General features: G+C 40.3%; 1 protein-coding gene across 4 annotated transcripts in view; it reads left to right on the forward strand.

Moving 5' to 3' along the window:
• nrxn2b (neurexin 2b) overlaps nt 1–15,002 on the forward strand; it is a 581,101-nt gene that overhangs the window by 545,836 nt on the left and 20,263 nt on the right. For 3 of the 4 annotated variants that reach the window (XM_068307857.1, XM_068307859.1, XM_068307858.1), the window contains one exon: nt 5,981–6,070. The exons of the other annotated variant lie outside the window; for it this stretch is intronic. In XM_068307857.1, the coding sequence (XP_068163958.1) occupies nt 5,981–6,070 (90 nt within the window). The remainder of the gene's footprint in view (nt 1–5,980; nt 6,071–15,002) is intronic. 4 annotated transcript variants of the gene reach the window in all.

Below are 15,002 nucleotides of genomic sequence, written 5' to 3' on the forward strand. Positions count from 1 at the left end.
GTGTTGAGATCCTGTCGAACACGAGAAGAGAGAGGGGAAGAAGTGAAAATGAGCCTACCTAATTGATGACTGCCATGCTGATGAAAGATGAGCAAAGAGTTAAAGTGGTGAGGCGTCATTTGTTTCAAGTGAATGTGGATGCACGCTGTGGGCGATGTCTTCACATTCAACAAAAGTGTGCAGTCGGAAGACGAGGGCTTCGTTTTCTTCTGCACTTCACATGAAACAAATCTCTTTCCCACAATCTTTGGCTCGAAAGACTTGAGGGAGAAAAAAAACAGCTTTGTATTCAATGTTTTGGAAAAGTAATCATGCCCCTTGAATTTATATATATTTAAGTATGTTTCATAATGTAATAGAACATGTAATAGAACAACAGATAGTGGCATGCAACTCTGAAGTACGAAGAAAGTAATATTGAAAAGAGCAGTGTGCAAAAGTAGCCCACTGTTTCTTTTCTGAGTGCAACCAATTGCCTTCAGAAGTTGCCTGATGATTGTTGAATGTAATGTTGACCCAATGACTAGATAAGTAGCTAGAGTAACTAAATAGAGTAAATAATCTGATCTCAGTACAAACACAACTGTTCTGTAATGGACTTAGAGGTTTGTTAAGAGAATGCTGGGGAGAAAAAACAGCATCATGCTGTCCAAGGAACACTTCAGACAGGTCAAGGTTAAAGTTTTAGAGCAGCTTCAAACTGCAAACACATGGAAGAAGTGCCAAAAAATTAAATTTTTTGGCCTTAAGGCAAAACACTGTTCAGTGAAAAAGTTAACACTGTGGATCACTCTGAACACACTAATGCCTCAGAGAATGATGATGACAGCATCATCCTCATTTTTCACTTCTTTATTTGTAAGAAAAAAACCCAAACTTTTAAATCATGCATAATTTTCACAACTGTACATCACAACCGTGTGCCACTTTGCGTTGGTCTTTCACACGAAGTTCCAATGAGATTTTTTTTTTGTTTTTGTATTTGTAACATTGCAAACTGTGGAAAAGTTCAAGGGGTGAAAATACTTCACAAGCCACTGTAGTTTGAATTCATTTTGAGCTTTTATCTATTCATATTTTTTTGGTCTTCCTCTAGGCCTCCTGCCTGGCAGTTCAAAACTCAGCATCCTTCTACCAATATATTCACTATCTCTCCTCTGGACATGTCCAAACCATCTCAGTCTGGCCTCTCTGACTTTATCTCCAAAACCTTGAACATGTGCTGTCCCTGTGACGTACTTATTCCTGATCACACATCACACTAGACACTTTTCTCCACTTGTTCCACCCCACCTGTACACGCTTCTTCACCTCTTTTCCACACTCTCAACAACACCGATGGCGGTCGTTGTTAACCCTGGCCTCACCCGATCCGGTATGGAAGTCATAGGTTTGGTTTGCATTTTTGATCTGGCAAAAGTTTTACGTCAGATGCCCTTCCTGACACAAAACTCTGTATTTATCCGGGCTTTGGACCGGCACAACAAGACACTGGCTTGTGTCCTCTTGTGGCTACATTAAATTATCCAAAATCATGTCCTATTTTTATTGATTTCACCACAGCAGTTATTCATTCTGTCATTTTACATTCAGTAACAGCGGGTTGCAGTGCATAGGGCACTTTCCTTGCCCCTTCCCTGCAAATGGATATGAAAACAATCCATCTAAAGTTACCTAATAAAAAACAGAATGAGGATACCTTGACAGAGGGAAGTTTTTGTTAGGGGGAGGGAGACTAATGACCGGTGGCCAGTTGTCTCCAATGTAACCTCCATTCTTGTGGATGGATTTCCGATGTTAGCATCTTGTAGAAGGGCATCTGGCTGCCTGCGGAGCTGCATGATCTATGGTTGGCCCCTTGAAAAGTCTCGACATGTTTTCATGCAGTCTCACAGATGCATACATGCACTGAAAGAGACAAACAGCAAAATGGGACATGATGGGACATCCATAAACTGAATTATCAGGACAGCCGAATACAACTGTCCCAGACAGACCCAGAAACAGGTCTCTCACCTGCCCTTGTTCTCCATGCCCCTAAGGTGAAGCGCCCTTCACCTGACCCAGCAGCTGTGATGCCTTCTCAGGACAGGTCCCATCATGGCTGTTCTCTAGACATCAAACATGGGGTTCAAAATAAGGACAGTCAGGTTTTTGGCTTGCAGGTGGACATTAGTGTCCGCAGGGATTGCAGAGTAACAGGCATGATGGCTGTCCAGAAATACCAGAATAGTGTGGGTCAGGCTCTGGTGTTGACATGCACAACATCTCCCAGGAGATGGTTCACACCTTGGCTCTGTTTGTTTTTGAGTGTTTACGTGCCTATAATTAAATTACACAAGCTTTTATGCCCAGATGTCCACAAATTTAAAGAGTGTGCCATGTGAATAAAGAGGCTTTAAATGAGCATGAATAGAAACTTTGAATTGCTGTGGCTTGGCACTGCTGTACATAAACTTTTTAAATCTGAACACAGCAAAGTGGATAATACTTTGATAAATGCTTTTTTAATTACTTTTTTTATACTATTGCAGGTATATTTCTGCATTTCTTACTGTAAAGAAGAGAGTTTATGTGAGTGAGACCTGATCTGGTATTTACGCCTGCTCAAGATAAAACAACACAGAAGTACCTGAAAGAATTTGTATCCTACATTTCCTATCATGCAACATTGGAAATTTTCTTTCCAGGCTCAGGTCACCGTGGTGACATCAATATGACATCATCGGCATTTTTGCTTGACTAAGCTAGTACTTTTAATACTATTATTGTGATCATGTTTGTTTACATAAACAATAAACATACAGTAGCCAGTAATGTTCATACATCAAGTTTGTGTACTAATAAAAATGTACAACCCAGGGGCAATGATTGATTTATTAGTTTATTTACTTTCCCTCCTAAACATCTGATTTCTTGTAGTTCCAGGTCTGATAGCATTGTTTCTCTGCATATCAGGGAAAGGAGTAGTTGTTGGAGCAGAGAGTGATAATGGTGGTAAGGGAGGAGACAAGGGCCCAGCTGTTTAATCTGTCCTTCCATTCTCATGCAGAGTAAACTTCAGGTGGTCAGGAGAAAAGCACAGAGGGAAAAGTTTTCCTGCTTCACTCCAAAGGATTTAATTCTCCATGGATTTTACACAGATGTGAATAAAATAGAACGACAAAGAGGAATCTTGATATTTTGTGGAGCGGGGGGGGGGGGCCTTTCAACAGAAGTATTATTTTCTGGTGGCTCCACACACATTTCTTGTTGTATGAAAGCTCATGTTTTCCATTTCGACTCCAGTATTTTTCCTCATGTCTGTTTTTGTTTAGAGTAAATACACGAAGCATCATTTTTTGATTCCTCCTTTTTTTCAGTTGGTGATGAAGATGTTGCTTTTCACCAAGGAAAGGAATACACACATTTACATACAGAACACGCACTTCACTCTTGGCATTTATTTCTTTCCCTAGTACACACTTACTCCAATTAATCTCCTATAAATATATTAACATTGTTGCTAGGTGATAAAGATAGACAGATAAAATGGAATTTTCCATGCAAAAACAGGGACTGTAAGGGCCGGGTGAAAGAAGTGGATGAAGGATGGGCGAGGAGAATGTACAAAGAAAAAGTAAACATTATGGAGAAAGGATGGAGACAGTGGAGAGAAGGAGGAAGTAAAACCAAAAAGAAAGAAGGAAATGGAGGAGGGAGCTGGAAGACGTAGCATGGATGGAATTGGGAAGAACATAATCAGATGGACTTTGAAAGAAAGAAGGGTGGGTGAACTCTCTATTTTATGATGAACTCATCTTCGTACAATAAAATGGAGCCTTCATCAGATTAAGTTAAAGGAAGACGCTTCCTCCGTATGATTCACACCAGGAAGTCAAAGGAGGGAGGAGATTTAGTCAGGATTTATGGATGAGAACGCAGATGCAGCAGGAGGAGAAGAACATAGGCAGGATTGATTCATCTCACCGAGGACTTCTACCTCCCACTGTCTTCTTTTCACCGTCTTTTTATTTTGATCGCCTCTTCTCATCAGAGTTACCCCCCCCCATCCTTCTATTTATTTTCTTCTGTCCTTCTCTGTGCACCACCAGGACTTTCTTTTTCTGTAATTCGTTGATTGCTGCAGTTTGCCCGTGTCACCTCTAAAATAGGCTGGTGTGAAGGATGCACCATAATTGCCGCGCTGACTTTCCAGAAGGCTGATCGTAGGTGCAGTTTGAACACGTGCCTGTAATTGGTCCCTGCTAACACTGCAATATAAGTTGCTCTTAATTTGGAACAGTTTGCTTTCCCTAGATAGATTTTCCAGTTGCTAAAAGCTCATAGAAAATGGGAAACAAAATGACTCTGCAGTTCAGATATTTCTGACCCCCTGTAGGGTTAATGAAAGAAATATTGCCTGCAATAAAAAGCACCATTAAGGACGATTAAATATTATAGTGATTGAACTACTGCTTTCCTTCCTAATTTTAGCCAGCTGTAGCGCATATGAACACATGACTGCAGCATATGAACAAAACTTTACGTACATACTGTACGGTGCCTACTCCGACATGTTTGTACAGCTTGTTCTCTTCTCTCAATGCTCCTGCCAGCTATCCTTTCCTCCTCCTCTACCGCTTTTCATTCATTTGTCATTATCTTTTTTTTCACAATGGCCCCTCTTTACTCCGCGCTAACAACCTCATATAGCAAGCACACGCGCCAATCCACCCTTTGCAAGTCATTATTCCACAGGCAGGCGTGGGTAGGGAGACCCCTGGGGAGTGGAGGCAGGTACTGCAAAATAGGGAGGAGGTCTATTTTAGATCACTGCAGCACCGCAGAGCAGCGAGGAGAGAAAAATCAAAGCATATTTGAGAAATGGCTGGATATACTTCACAGCTTGTGTTGTTTACTGATTATATGTTGGTTCCATACCCTTCTTCACTTTAACTGGACTCTGTGGACCATTTCTTCAGTCATTTACTGTTTCCACAACAGTTACTTTCAAATACATATCCAGGGGTCAGATTGCTCGTAAATTTTTTCTTACAGATTTTTAAGGGCATTTCAAAACTGGTTCCTTAAATGTGACCAATACAAGCATCAGAATTGGTGAGAAAACACCTTTAGACCTGATTTCTAGCAGTTGGTACGCAGCAAAGGACACAGTTTTCCATTCAAATTCTCACATGTAATTTTCTTTGAAACCGAAAGAAATTTTGCCCCCCCTTCACAAGTTAGCTTTTTTTTCTTTTTTGGAGGGGTGCGGGGTAAGGGAAGTAAGAAATAATTAAGGGAGGGATGGAATTTGAACAGCGGCGATGAAACATTGGAGACGTACTGATGAAGTGATGTTAATTGCCATGTGCCACCGAGAAGTGCTCAGTTAATACATTTGCAAAGGAATGAGAAAACTTGAGTGCTGACAGCTTCAATAAATCCTTTTCTCATTAAGAGTTGGATCTAAGATAATACAGGATTTTGTGTGTGTAGGGGGGGTGAGGCTGGGTCTCTGTGTGGAATTCAAACTAAAACATGTCTTCCTTGAAACAACCATGAAATATTTTTTTACTTCTGTCTCATGCTCATGTGAAAGAGTTTATTGCTGAGATGTATTTTCCTGCTGTTTTCTTTTACAGTGTTTTAATTCTGTGTGATTCTACCTTGATGAATACATGCATTTTTAATTTGTACTCACTTTGCCAACAGCTATCATAAGTTATGAATCATATTATATCTAAAACATTCATAAATCTGTTTAACTTTTTAGTACATAAAAAACTTAAACTGAAGGTAACTAGATTGTTGCTAACTTGCCTAAAAAAAAAAAAACAGGCCAAAAACACATCCTCAAGTTCTTCCTGTCCTACCTAAAGATGATTTAAAGCACATAACTTGCTAACCATTTGCATTGTTGCCCTTCTAACCTTTAACCTTTTAACTTCCAGATTTTGTAACCTCTCTTAATTTGTCTTCTCCAAATTTCTTAAAGGGAGCTTTGATAATGAGCGCCTGGCTATTGCTAGACAAAGAATCCCATACCGACTCGGTCGGGTAGTTGACGAGTGGCTACTCGACAAAGGTAATAAAAAACCCTTTAACTCCACTAATGATCTAACCGCCTAACCCACCGTTAACCACCACTCTGGAGGAGGTGCAGTGCCAAGCAGCAGGGGTGAATGTGAGCTGGCTCTTTAGTGGAAAATGAATGTCCCCCATAATCCACAGATAAAACGTGCCTCACAATAATTGGCTGAGAGATCCCAACGACTTTCTTTTCAGTATTTCAATTTGTCACGGAAAGACGACTTTGAAATCAGGCATTACTTTAAAAGCTGTTGATTTCTATTGTATTTTACACCAGAAATTGAATAACTGGTATTTCAGTACAAATATCCAGTATATAGTTTGTAGTAATGATGCCATTCTCACAAATTGGAATCCAGTTATCCAGGGGACCGCATCCAAAACACCTTAAACTGGGGCTGCATCTCTTCAGAGAATTAACCCCCAAATAACCCAGCATAACCCCTAATAACCTGACCACATGTAAACAGCCTACTGATTCCTTATTTCCTGTGTTTTTTTGTTGGCTGATTGTGAAATTATCACATATGAAAACAAAAATGTTCACTGGCTTATTGGATCTTTCAAGACAGACAAACATCCCATGAAATTCACTAAAAGTTAAAGGGACTGTTGAAGTGTTCAGTAATCAGTCTGCATGTGGGCGCCACTATCAGCCCCACATCATGCAGTCAATCATGCACAGAATCACAAGTGTCGAATGTGGTTCCATCAAGGTGATGATACTTTAACCCTTTGAGTGCCGAAAAGTCCCAACCTCTTTGTGTTTGAGAAGTTTGTTTGTGCTGCTGAAGGTGGTTGATTCTTACAAATGAGAGAGGGATAAAATAAACCACAAAAGCACACTCCATGTGTGTTTTAAAACACACATGGAGTGTTTTTTACTCACTTTTTTACTCACTTCAGTACACATCATGAATTCTAGATAAATCTAAATGTCCAAAGCTGAAGTATGTGAGTTTTTTTCTTGTATTTGCTTATTAATGAATTAGGATTATCACAAATTCAGAGTTTCATGCATCAGCTATTTGTCTGACCTGGATCGCCTCCTCAGAAACAGTAGCGTGCACGATAACAAATGCAGGAATGAGGAAGATAAAATTTGCCTCAGACTAAAATGAAGTATTGATGCAACAGGCAAACAAGATAAGCAAGGTATCTGCATGATTATTTGATGGAAACAAAACAATCTTTCCATTTATTTCCAAGCTCTTATAAAATGCCTGTTCTCCTGCAGTGAATTTGGTTTTTCACTTCTGCTGAGGTGAGTTTAGATACAGAATTAAAAAGCTTGGGAAATGAAAGTTGAGTGAAAAACTAGATCAATAAAAAATTACTAGCCTACTTTATTTAAAAAAAAAAAAAAGATTAATGCATTCTATGAAATTCTAATGAGAATGATCTTGAAATTGAATGTGGTAGACTATTTCTTCTATAACGCAAATCAGTTAGCATTCAGCAAAAAGAATTAAAATTAAATAAGCAAGTAATCCTCCTTAATCTTCAAGTGACGACTTTGGTCAGGACATATTTTTCATAGAAATTTACAAGGTCATCATTATCTAATAATAAGATTAGAGATAGCCGTCATGGACAGAAGAGACACAGTGGTTTTGAAAGCAGATTATGTTTTGTATTTAAGATCCGTTAGTCTAGATAATGAGGGGGAGTAGTGGACATTTTCGATCTCAAAGGGTTAAAGTTGTATGTTGCTTTGATAAGGAAGCGGCTAGATCTTCAAGAAACTCCTAAGCAGAATCTAACCACCTAACAGCAAACCAAACTCCAACCAGACTAACTGCTGAGGGCTTCTCCTGTGACTCCACATCATTCTCCATGTTCGTGAATGGAGGCGTTTAGAGACATTTTCCAGCTGTCCTGCTGGGTACAAATTCAGAGAGCCCTCAGTTATAACCTTGTTATAAATGAAGTTTAACACAATTGGACGTGGATGTCCAATATTTGGAAGAACTTGGGCAGGTTGCGTCAATCGCTTGGGACGAAAACTAAATAAAAACCTAAAGAAGTTCTAACTCTGACTAAAAGACGCAAATGTTTTACTGGTATTTTCTCCATTTTCATGTGATGCAGAACTCAGAGGGTTAAAACAAAGAAAATAACTGAACACTAATGTAAAAAATAATCTATCTGCTCTGGATCATTTAGCCAAAATATGTGATATAAATGAAGGTCCCTTTAACATTTATTGTTTTCACCACTATGTGAATGGAAACTGTTATGAATCTTTTGTTCTATATGTCATTTTCTGTGCAGGATGAAGGGTGTGTGAACATTTGAATGAGGGTTACAGACTGTTGTGGCAAGCAGGCTGGATCATTCATCCCCCTAGTTCATGTCCAGCAATGGTCCAGGCTGTGTTGCCAATATGGGGTCTCCAATCTGTGTTGATTTTTTGGGATTAATGCCTTTCTGGGTCATTAACCAGAGTGCTCAAAACAATCAGCCCCATTGGCCTCCTCTCCAATGTCCTTACATGTTTCATCAGTCCTGTAAAACCCAACAATCATGAAGCTACAATGGTATTACTACAACAGTACCATTCCAATTGTATGATTCACACACTATTATGCTCATGCATGGAGAGAAATAAAGTTAGTGCACCAATCGGTCACTCGCACAAATATATTTTAGTCACACTTGGACATAATGGAAGTCAGTGGAGCCAACAGGGACCTCGAGGAGGGTTGTGCTATGCACTGCACTGCATCTCATTCCGAAGCCCTTATCCCGATTCTGCTGCCGCTGTGTGAGGCAGATCAAAGTGGGCATCTCTGTCCAGCTCCAGGCTTCCTGACTAGATCCAAAATGGCAACTGTTACAGGGATCCAATGGAGGGTAAAAAATCAGAGTCCAAAAAGTTTTCAACAGCTCCATCCAAAATAAAACTTACTATAATCGTGCCCATCCCCCATTTTCTGTTCACTCTCTTCCACCAAAAACTAGCATTTTGTAAGTTCAGCTGGCCTGTTGCTTTAACAATTATACTAATGTGTTACCATTAGAAACGAATGATTACAAAATACAAACAAGAATCAGTTCATCTGAGCTGTTCCCCAGGGATCAGAGTTCCAACACCATGAGAGGTGCAGGTAGGTGCAAAAAGAGGATCACTGTAATTCCGGCAGAATCAGTTTCGCTGTTGAGTGTTTAATGATATAAGCTTCCCTGCACCCAAGCAATCCATTCCTTCCTCATGGTTTGGGCCACAGACTAAATCAACATCTTTCGGCCAGGCATCAGTCCAGATCTGCCCTTCATGATCCAATCGTCATTTCAGAGATTCTCTCACATCAGGCCTCAGTCGGCAGAGAGAAGCTCAGTCTGGCTCCCAGCAAACCTATGATAAGCTCCATGTTCCGCTGAGTTACAGTCTCTCCTTTTTTTTCATTTGATCTCTCTACCAATATGGTCATAGTGAAGGAAAATAAGGGAAATTGTATCTCCTTTAACATGTTCTGTAGCTTGAAAGAAAGACACTTTTCCTTTATTTCACCGTTCCTCTTCATGAAATGGCCCAAAATATAACAGAATAAAAGGAGACTAGATGAGGCCATGAAATTTCACTCAGTCCCTCTGAACAGTGTACATTATTCAGGTATACTTACAGATATTGGATCACAGACGATGCCACATAAGATTTGATCCAGTGCTCTGCAGATTCACCACCACAGTTCCAACTCCTCTGCTTTAAGAGTGCAATGGGTCCACACTGCTGCTTGTCAACCAATGGTTGACCTGTCAGCTCCTCTGTCAAACCCATTTTATTCATAACCCTCTACCCAAATCAGACAACTTCCAAGGAGCATAAAAGCCGAAATCTCCTAATTACCAAAGAGAGCCGTGGGCCAAGAAGATAACTTGGGAGCCCTTCATAATTGACTTTGTCAGCATCCCACCCCCGTTGTGTTCAGTCTTCTTCGACTTTCTCCCTCCTCATTATTTTCTTTTTTTGATAAAATGGAAATTGGGGGAGTTCTAGTTTGTTGATACACATGCTAGAAATTCTGCAGGCCCACCAAACTGTCCAGTGTTCTCCAGTGTTCTTTGATACATCACAAAGCAGTGAATTGACACAGGTTAGGTGCCTCCCACCCTGCAACTCTGCTAAGAGTAACATATAGAAGCTCCTGCAGCCATAGGATATCCGTCCTCCTGGTGTGATAACAGGAATAGAGAGAAGTAGAGAGTCGTCATAATGATGGTGATTTTGGTGTAAGATACTGCTGTCTCCCACTGCAGCCCTTTCACATCCCCTCTACTGATGAAGGCTACACTTAGATCTTCCTCTCATCTTCACCCCTACAATCTTTCTTCACCTCCCTCTGACAGTCACCTACTCTCTGTTAGCTGCTAACAGCCGGGGCATGGGTTGAGCACTGCGACAGCACAGTATCAAACCGCTGTCCCCACCTCTCCTTTCCACGTACATTCTGGGATTTGTCACGTATATCCAGCCGTTATTTCACAGCCTCCAACAAACAGTCTGCGCATTAGCAAACTGAGCATGGCCCAAGCCCAACCCACTCCCCGGCTTGGCTCAGCTTAACTTGTAATTACAGACCACAGCTCATCTGAGACAAGCCATTGCTCTCTATTTAGAAAAAAAAAAAAGTTGAGGAGGGTGCTGCACTGAAGTGAAGCTGCAACTGGAAACATGCTAGTGCTCTTGTGACTCCAACAGCATGTTACCTGTATAGAATCCTCCTCTCTACGTATACGTAACTGTCCACAAGGATGAGTGATGTAACCGTCACTCATCTGATAAGATCAAATTAATCAGTTGTTCCTCAGGCACAGACGGAGTCATGTTTTCAAATTTCACCAGGACAGATTGAGTTGCTATTACGACACATTAGAAGGAAAAGACAGATATTAAATACAGACAGAACAAAAAATGGACAATTTTAACAACACTGTATTGTAATAAAACGTTTTTCTGAAAATATTGCTGGTATCTGGGAGTATAATAACTTAAAGTCGGAAGAATCACACAAAATCTGAAGAATCCAGATCAACAGGTCTAAACCATTTTGTTTATTGGTGAGCTCACCTTAATTTTTGATATCCATCCCAACATGTCACACTATAACTTGCCAGTAGACCTACCAGTTCTACTAGACTACCCCCCCCCCTTTCCATGTTTAGGATCGGTGACTGGGCTTCTCAGGCAGCAGCACTTTCATTCTGAAAAAAATGCATTTAGCTGGTTCCTGATACAGGAAATCTTTGTTCCTGCACTGTCACTATTTATATCAGACTGCATGGATATTTGTTGTCAAATATATTTGGCTTACCTGGAAGGTTTTTGTTTTTCTAAACCTGCCAACTCTTGTTTTTTACCTCATCTGTCTTTACAGTGACAAAATATTTCCTGTATTCTCAACTTTCTTAACTTTGTGATGTATAAAAGATTGTCTATAACAAATATGTGAACTACTACATGCCACACCAATGGTACAAAATATACCCTTATTGTCTCCAAAGTTGGCTCAGTCACCTCCCCCAACCTTTCCCAGTGGCACAAGAGATTACATCAATAAACACAGTCGAAATGGTATCTTTTTGCCTTAATTTGCCACCAGCTTTATAGGTTTTCCACTGGATCTCAGGAGACTGTGCTGCTGAGGCTGAGATGAGTCTCGATCAAAGATTTCCTCAAAATTCATGCCTCAGAAAAAAAATCTCACATTACAGGGAGACTGTATTACAGAAAATGTAAGTTATTTTTTGTGGAAAATGTGCTAGTTACTTTGGTGACTACAGGCTGAAGAAATATATCAACATCTGTCTTCACAGTCACTCCCCACATTGGAATAACCAGAGTCATACAGAAAATTAGTCAAAATTGAACAAATAATTAGAGTACTTAGTTGCATATTGTAATTGCACTTTCACAGCAGTGTTTTCGACATCATATTGAGCTGAAGACACTGGCAGGATTCTACCCACCTCAGTAAATTTACACCTACTTCCTCTGCATGATCGTCGCTTCTGGTAATAAGACATGTCGTGACACAGCAGGGAGCTGTGACCCATTATAAACCCAACATTTTTCAACTCTGCTGGAGAATGAGGGAGGGTGATAGAGGCTTTCCATGTTCTCTACATGTGAGGCACTTCATCGGATTTTGCGTTCTTTTTTTTCTTTTTCCCACAGCTCACTGCTCTGACTTCTATGCTTCCCTCACCATCAGACTGTCATGTATTAATGTATGTCTTCTTCCTCACACAATTCCTTTAAATTCAAGATCCCTCTTGTTCTTTTTTTTCCCTCGAGCCTGTCATGCCCGTCCCTCCCTCCATGCTCTCGCTTCATCTCCTTCTCATTCTATCCTCATGCAGGCTCATTTACTCTCTGTCCCATTTTTTCATCCTCCCTTGCTCCTGTCATCTCCAATGTCCCAATTGTCTCTGTCCCTGTCCAACCTTTTTGTTGTTTATCATCCCTGTCTCAGGGGAATTCAATATAAAGCTCAAAGACTGCCCTATGGCCACTACCTAGGAGGCTAGATTACACATTGTAGATCAGTTTCAGGAATAGCGAGGATTTCCTTGAAACTTTATTATTGTAATGGAGCCAGCACCAATTATAGTAAAGCTTCTCTTCAGGGATACTACTGCAAGAAGTCTCTAGATGAAACAACAGGACAGTTTAAGTTGTACAGTTGGAGGCAGCCATGATTCTATTCATATTGATTACCTTCCACCTAAAAAAGGTAGTGGTACAGCAGTCAAAATTCCACTATGCATTATACATGGAATAAAGACAAATGTTCTTTCCAGCTACACGAGATGCTGTGAGATGCAAGGGTCATTACAGTAATGATTCAAGTCAATGCAGCTCTCACTCCACTCACTAAAATCCATGCAATCCAACCAAAGGCAAGAAACTGCAAATGATAATTCTTTTTTAAAGAAGACCACCTGATTTACCAGATACTGTATATACTGTATATCCAAGCTGTAGGAAAGTAGCAAAGATGTACCAAGTTGCAGCATATCCAGTCAATGAAAACAGAAGAATGCACACTTCAGCAGCCTACAATGGAAACCTGGCCTTGGTATTCATAGGACAATACATATAAGAGATGTTTGACTCCCCACTCCTCCTCAGATTGCTTTTCACTCAGCTTCCTGCTCCTTTCAAAACATAACTCTTAACCAGAGTTATTTTCATTTTTCTTTATGACTAATCTGACTAATGTGCATCCTATATCCTCCAATGGGTTTTATGATAACATACTATATGATCTCAAATACAGTTTGGTAAAGATATGGGAGGATGAACAGAAGTAAATATTAAAAATATTACATCTCTGAAGTCTGATGGGTTTCAACTTTGGTCATTGAAATAGCACTGACCACACCACACAGGGTTAGTAAGCTGGAACAAGACTAGCCATCTTCAGAACTGAAGAAGCCTCTTGGATGAGAGGTGAAATGTTTTCAAGAAACTTTCTTAAAGTCCAGTGGATTGATTTAAACAGTTTTGGATATGCATGGAAACATATACACTATATTTGCATAGGAAGAACTAGCATGCAATATGAGATACAATTGATTTAACCAATGACACGGTTGGACTCGAGTTACCAGCTTTTGATTTTAGAATGTATGGCATGTAAGTTTGTTCCAACAGCCAATCATTATGAGGCCTAAAGGGCAATGTGTTGGAAGTAGAAAGTTGAACAACCAGAGTCTGTAAGATACATCATTTAAATTTACTGACAACTCTATGGCTGAGCTTCCCTCTGCTCTCTCTAACTCACTGTTCACACATTTGGATTTTTCGTTTTATTAATACTGAAGCAAATAACTCATGATCTCAATGCTCAGGAGTGATACTCTGATCCATCTGGAATCATCAGAATTCAGCTCCAATTAAAAGAAAATAAAAAGTTTAAGTGCCAGCAGTTATTCCTAAAACACAGGAAAACAACACACCAGCTCACCAAATTGCCTTGGTATAAGCTGAAAGCCTTATTAGAACTTTACAGTATTCAGTGACTCCTGGTATGGTCTCTGCATTGAAGTGTGAGTCAATGAAGGAATTGTGTGCGGCTATGAATACCTGGTATGTTGAGTAGCTGGACAAGCCCCCACCCCAACCGTCCAAACCTGCTCCTGCTCCAGCCTCTCTCATCTAAAGAAATGCTCATTAATTAGCATTTTAACAGCCCTGTGAAGAGAGGCCAGACAACCGCCTCCTAATCCCATCAAACTGGTCCAACGGATCCTCATCAGTGTGCAAACCCTGTGTGGAAACGCTTCCAAACGCACAAAAAGAAAGGCTTATGTGAATAAATGTTTGGAAATAAACACCATTTGACAAGGCCAAATCTCACAGGCAAAAAAGTCACCTAATTCTTCCTTATAGCAAAAGTTAAAACCCTGAGTTATAATATAGAGGCACACACACCATTCTCTCTGTAGGGTGAGGGCTGTGACCCCACCCCCAACCTGCCCATGTCCACCACTAAAATTGGCTGTAAAACCGCACGTCACTTTTGATTTGACCCAACAGACAGTGAAATGATAACTTCATCAGGCCTTGTTAGGGTCCCAATCCCTACCAGACAGCTCCAGAAACAAACTCTGATTTCCCTTCATCTCGTCTGGAGGGCACCTTTCGTTGTTTCCTCCTCCTCTGGTGGGATGAATTAACAAACAGCTGTCACTGTGCTCTCCGGTGCTCAATGCTCACCGCCACACAACACGACCACATGCTGTAGTTGAAACGTGGCTTTAAATAGAGACCACACAAACCCATCTGTTTTACAGGTATAAATAACCTTTCATTATCTAAATCAGAACCAGAATACATGTTTCAATATGGCTACATTCTATCACACAAACATGCACTCATCGCATCTGGGGTAAACTGCCCTGTCAGTACACATCATTTC

The sequence above is a fragment of the Antennarius striatus genome, chromosome 23 (genome assembly GCF_040054535.1).
Source record: "Antennarius striatus isolate MH-2024 chromosome 23, ASM4005453v1, whole genome shotgun sequence".
Taxonomy (NCBI): Eukaryota; Metazoa; Chordata; class Actinopteri; order Lophiiformes; family Antennariidae; genus Antennarius; species Antennarius striatus.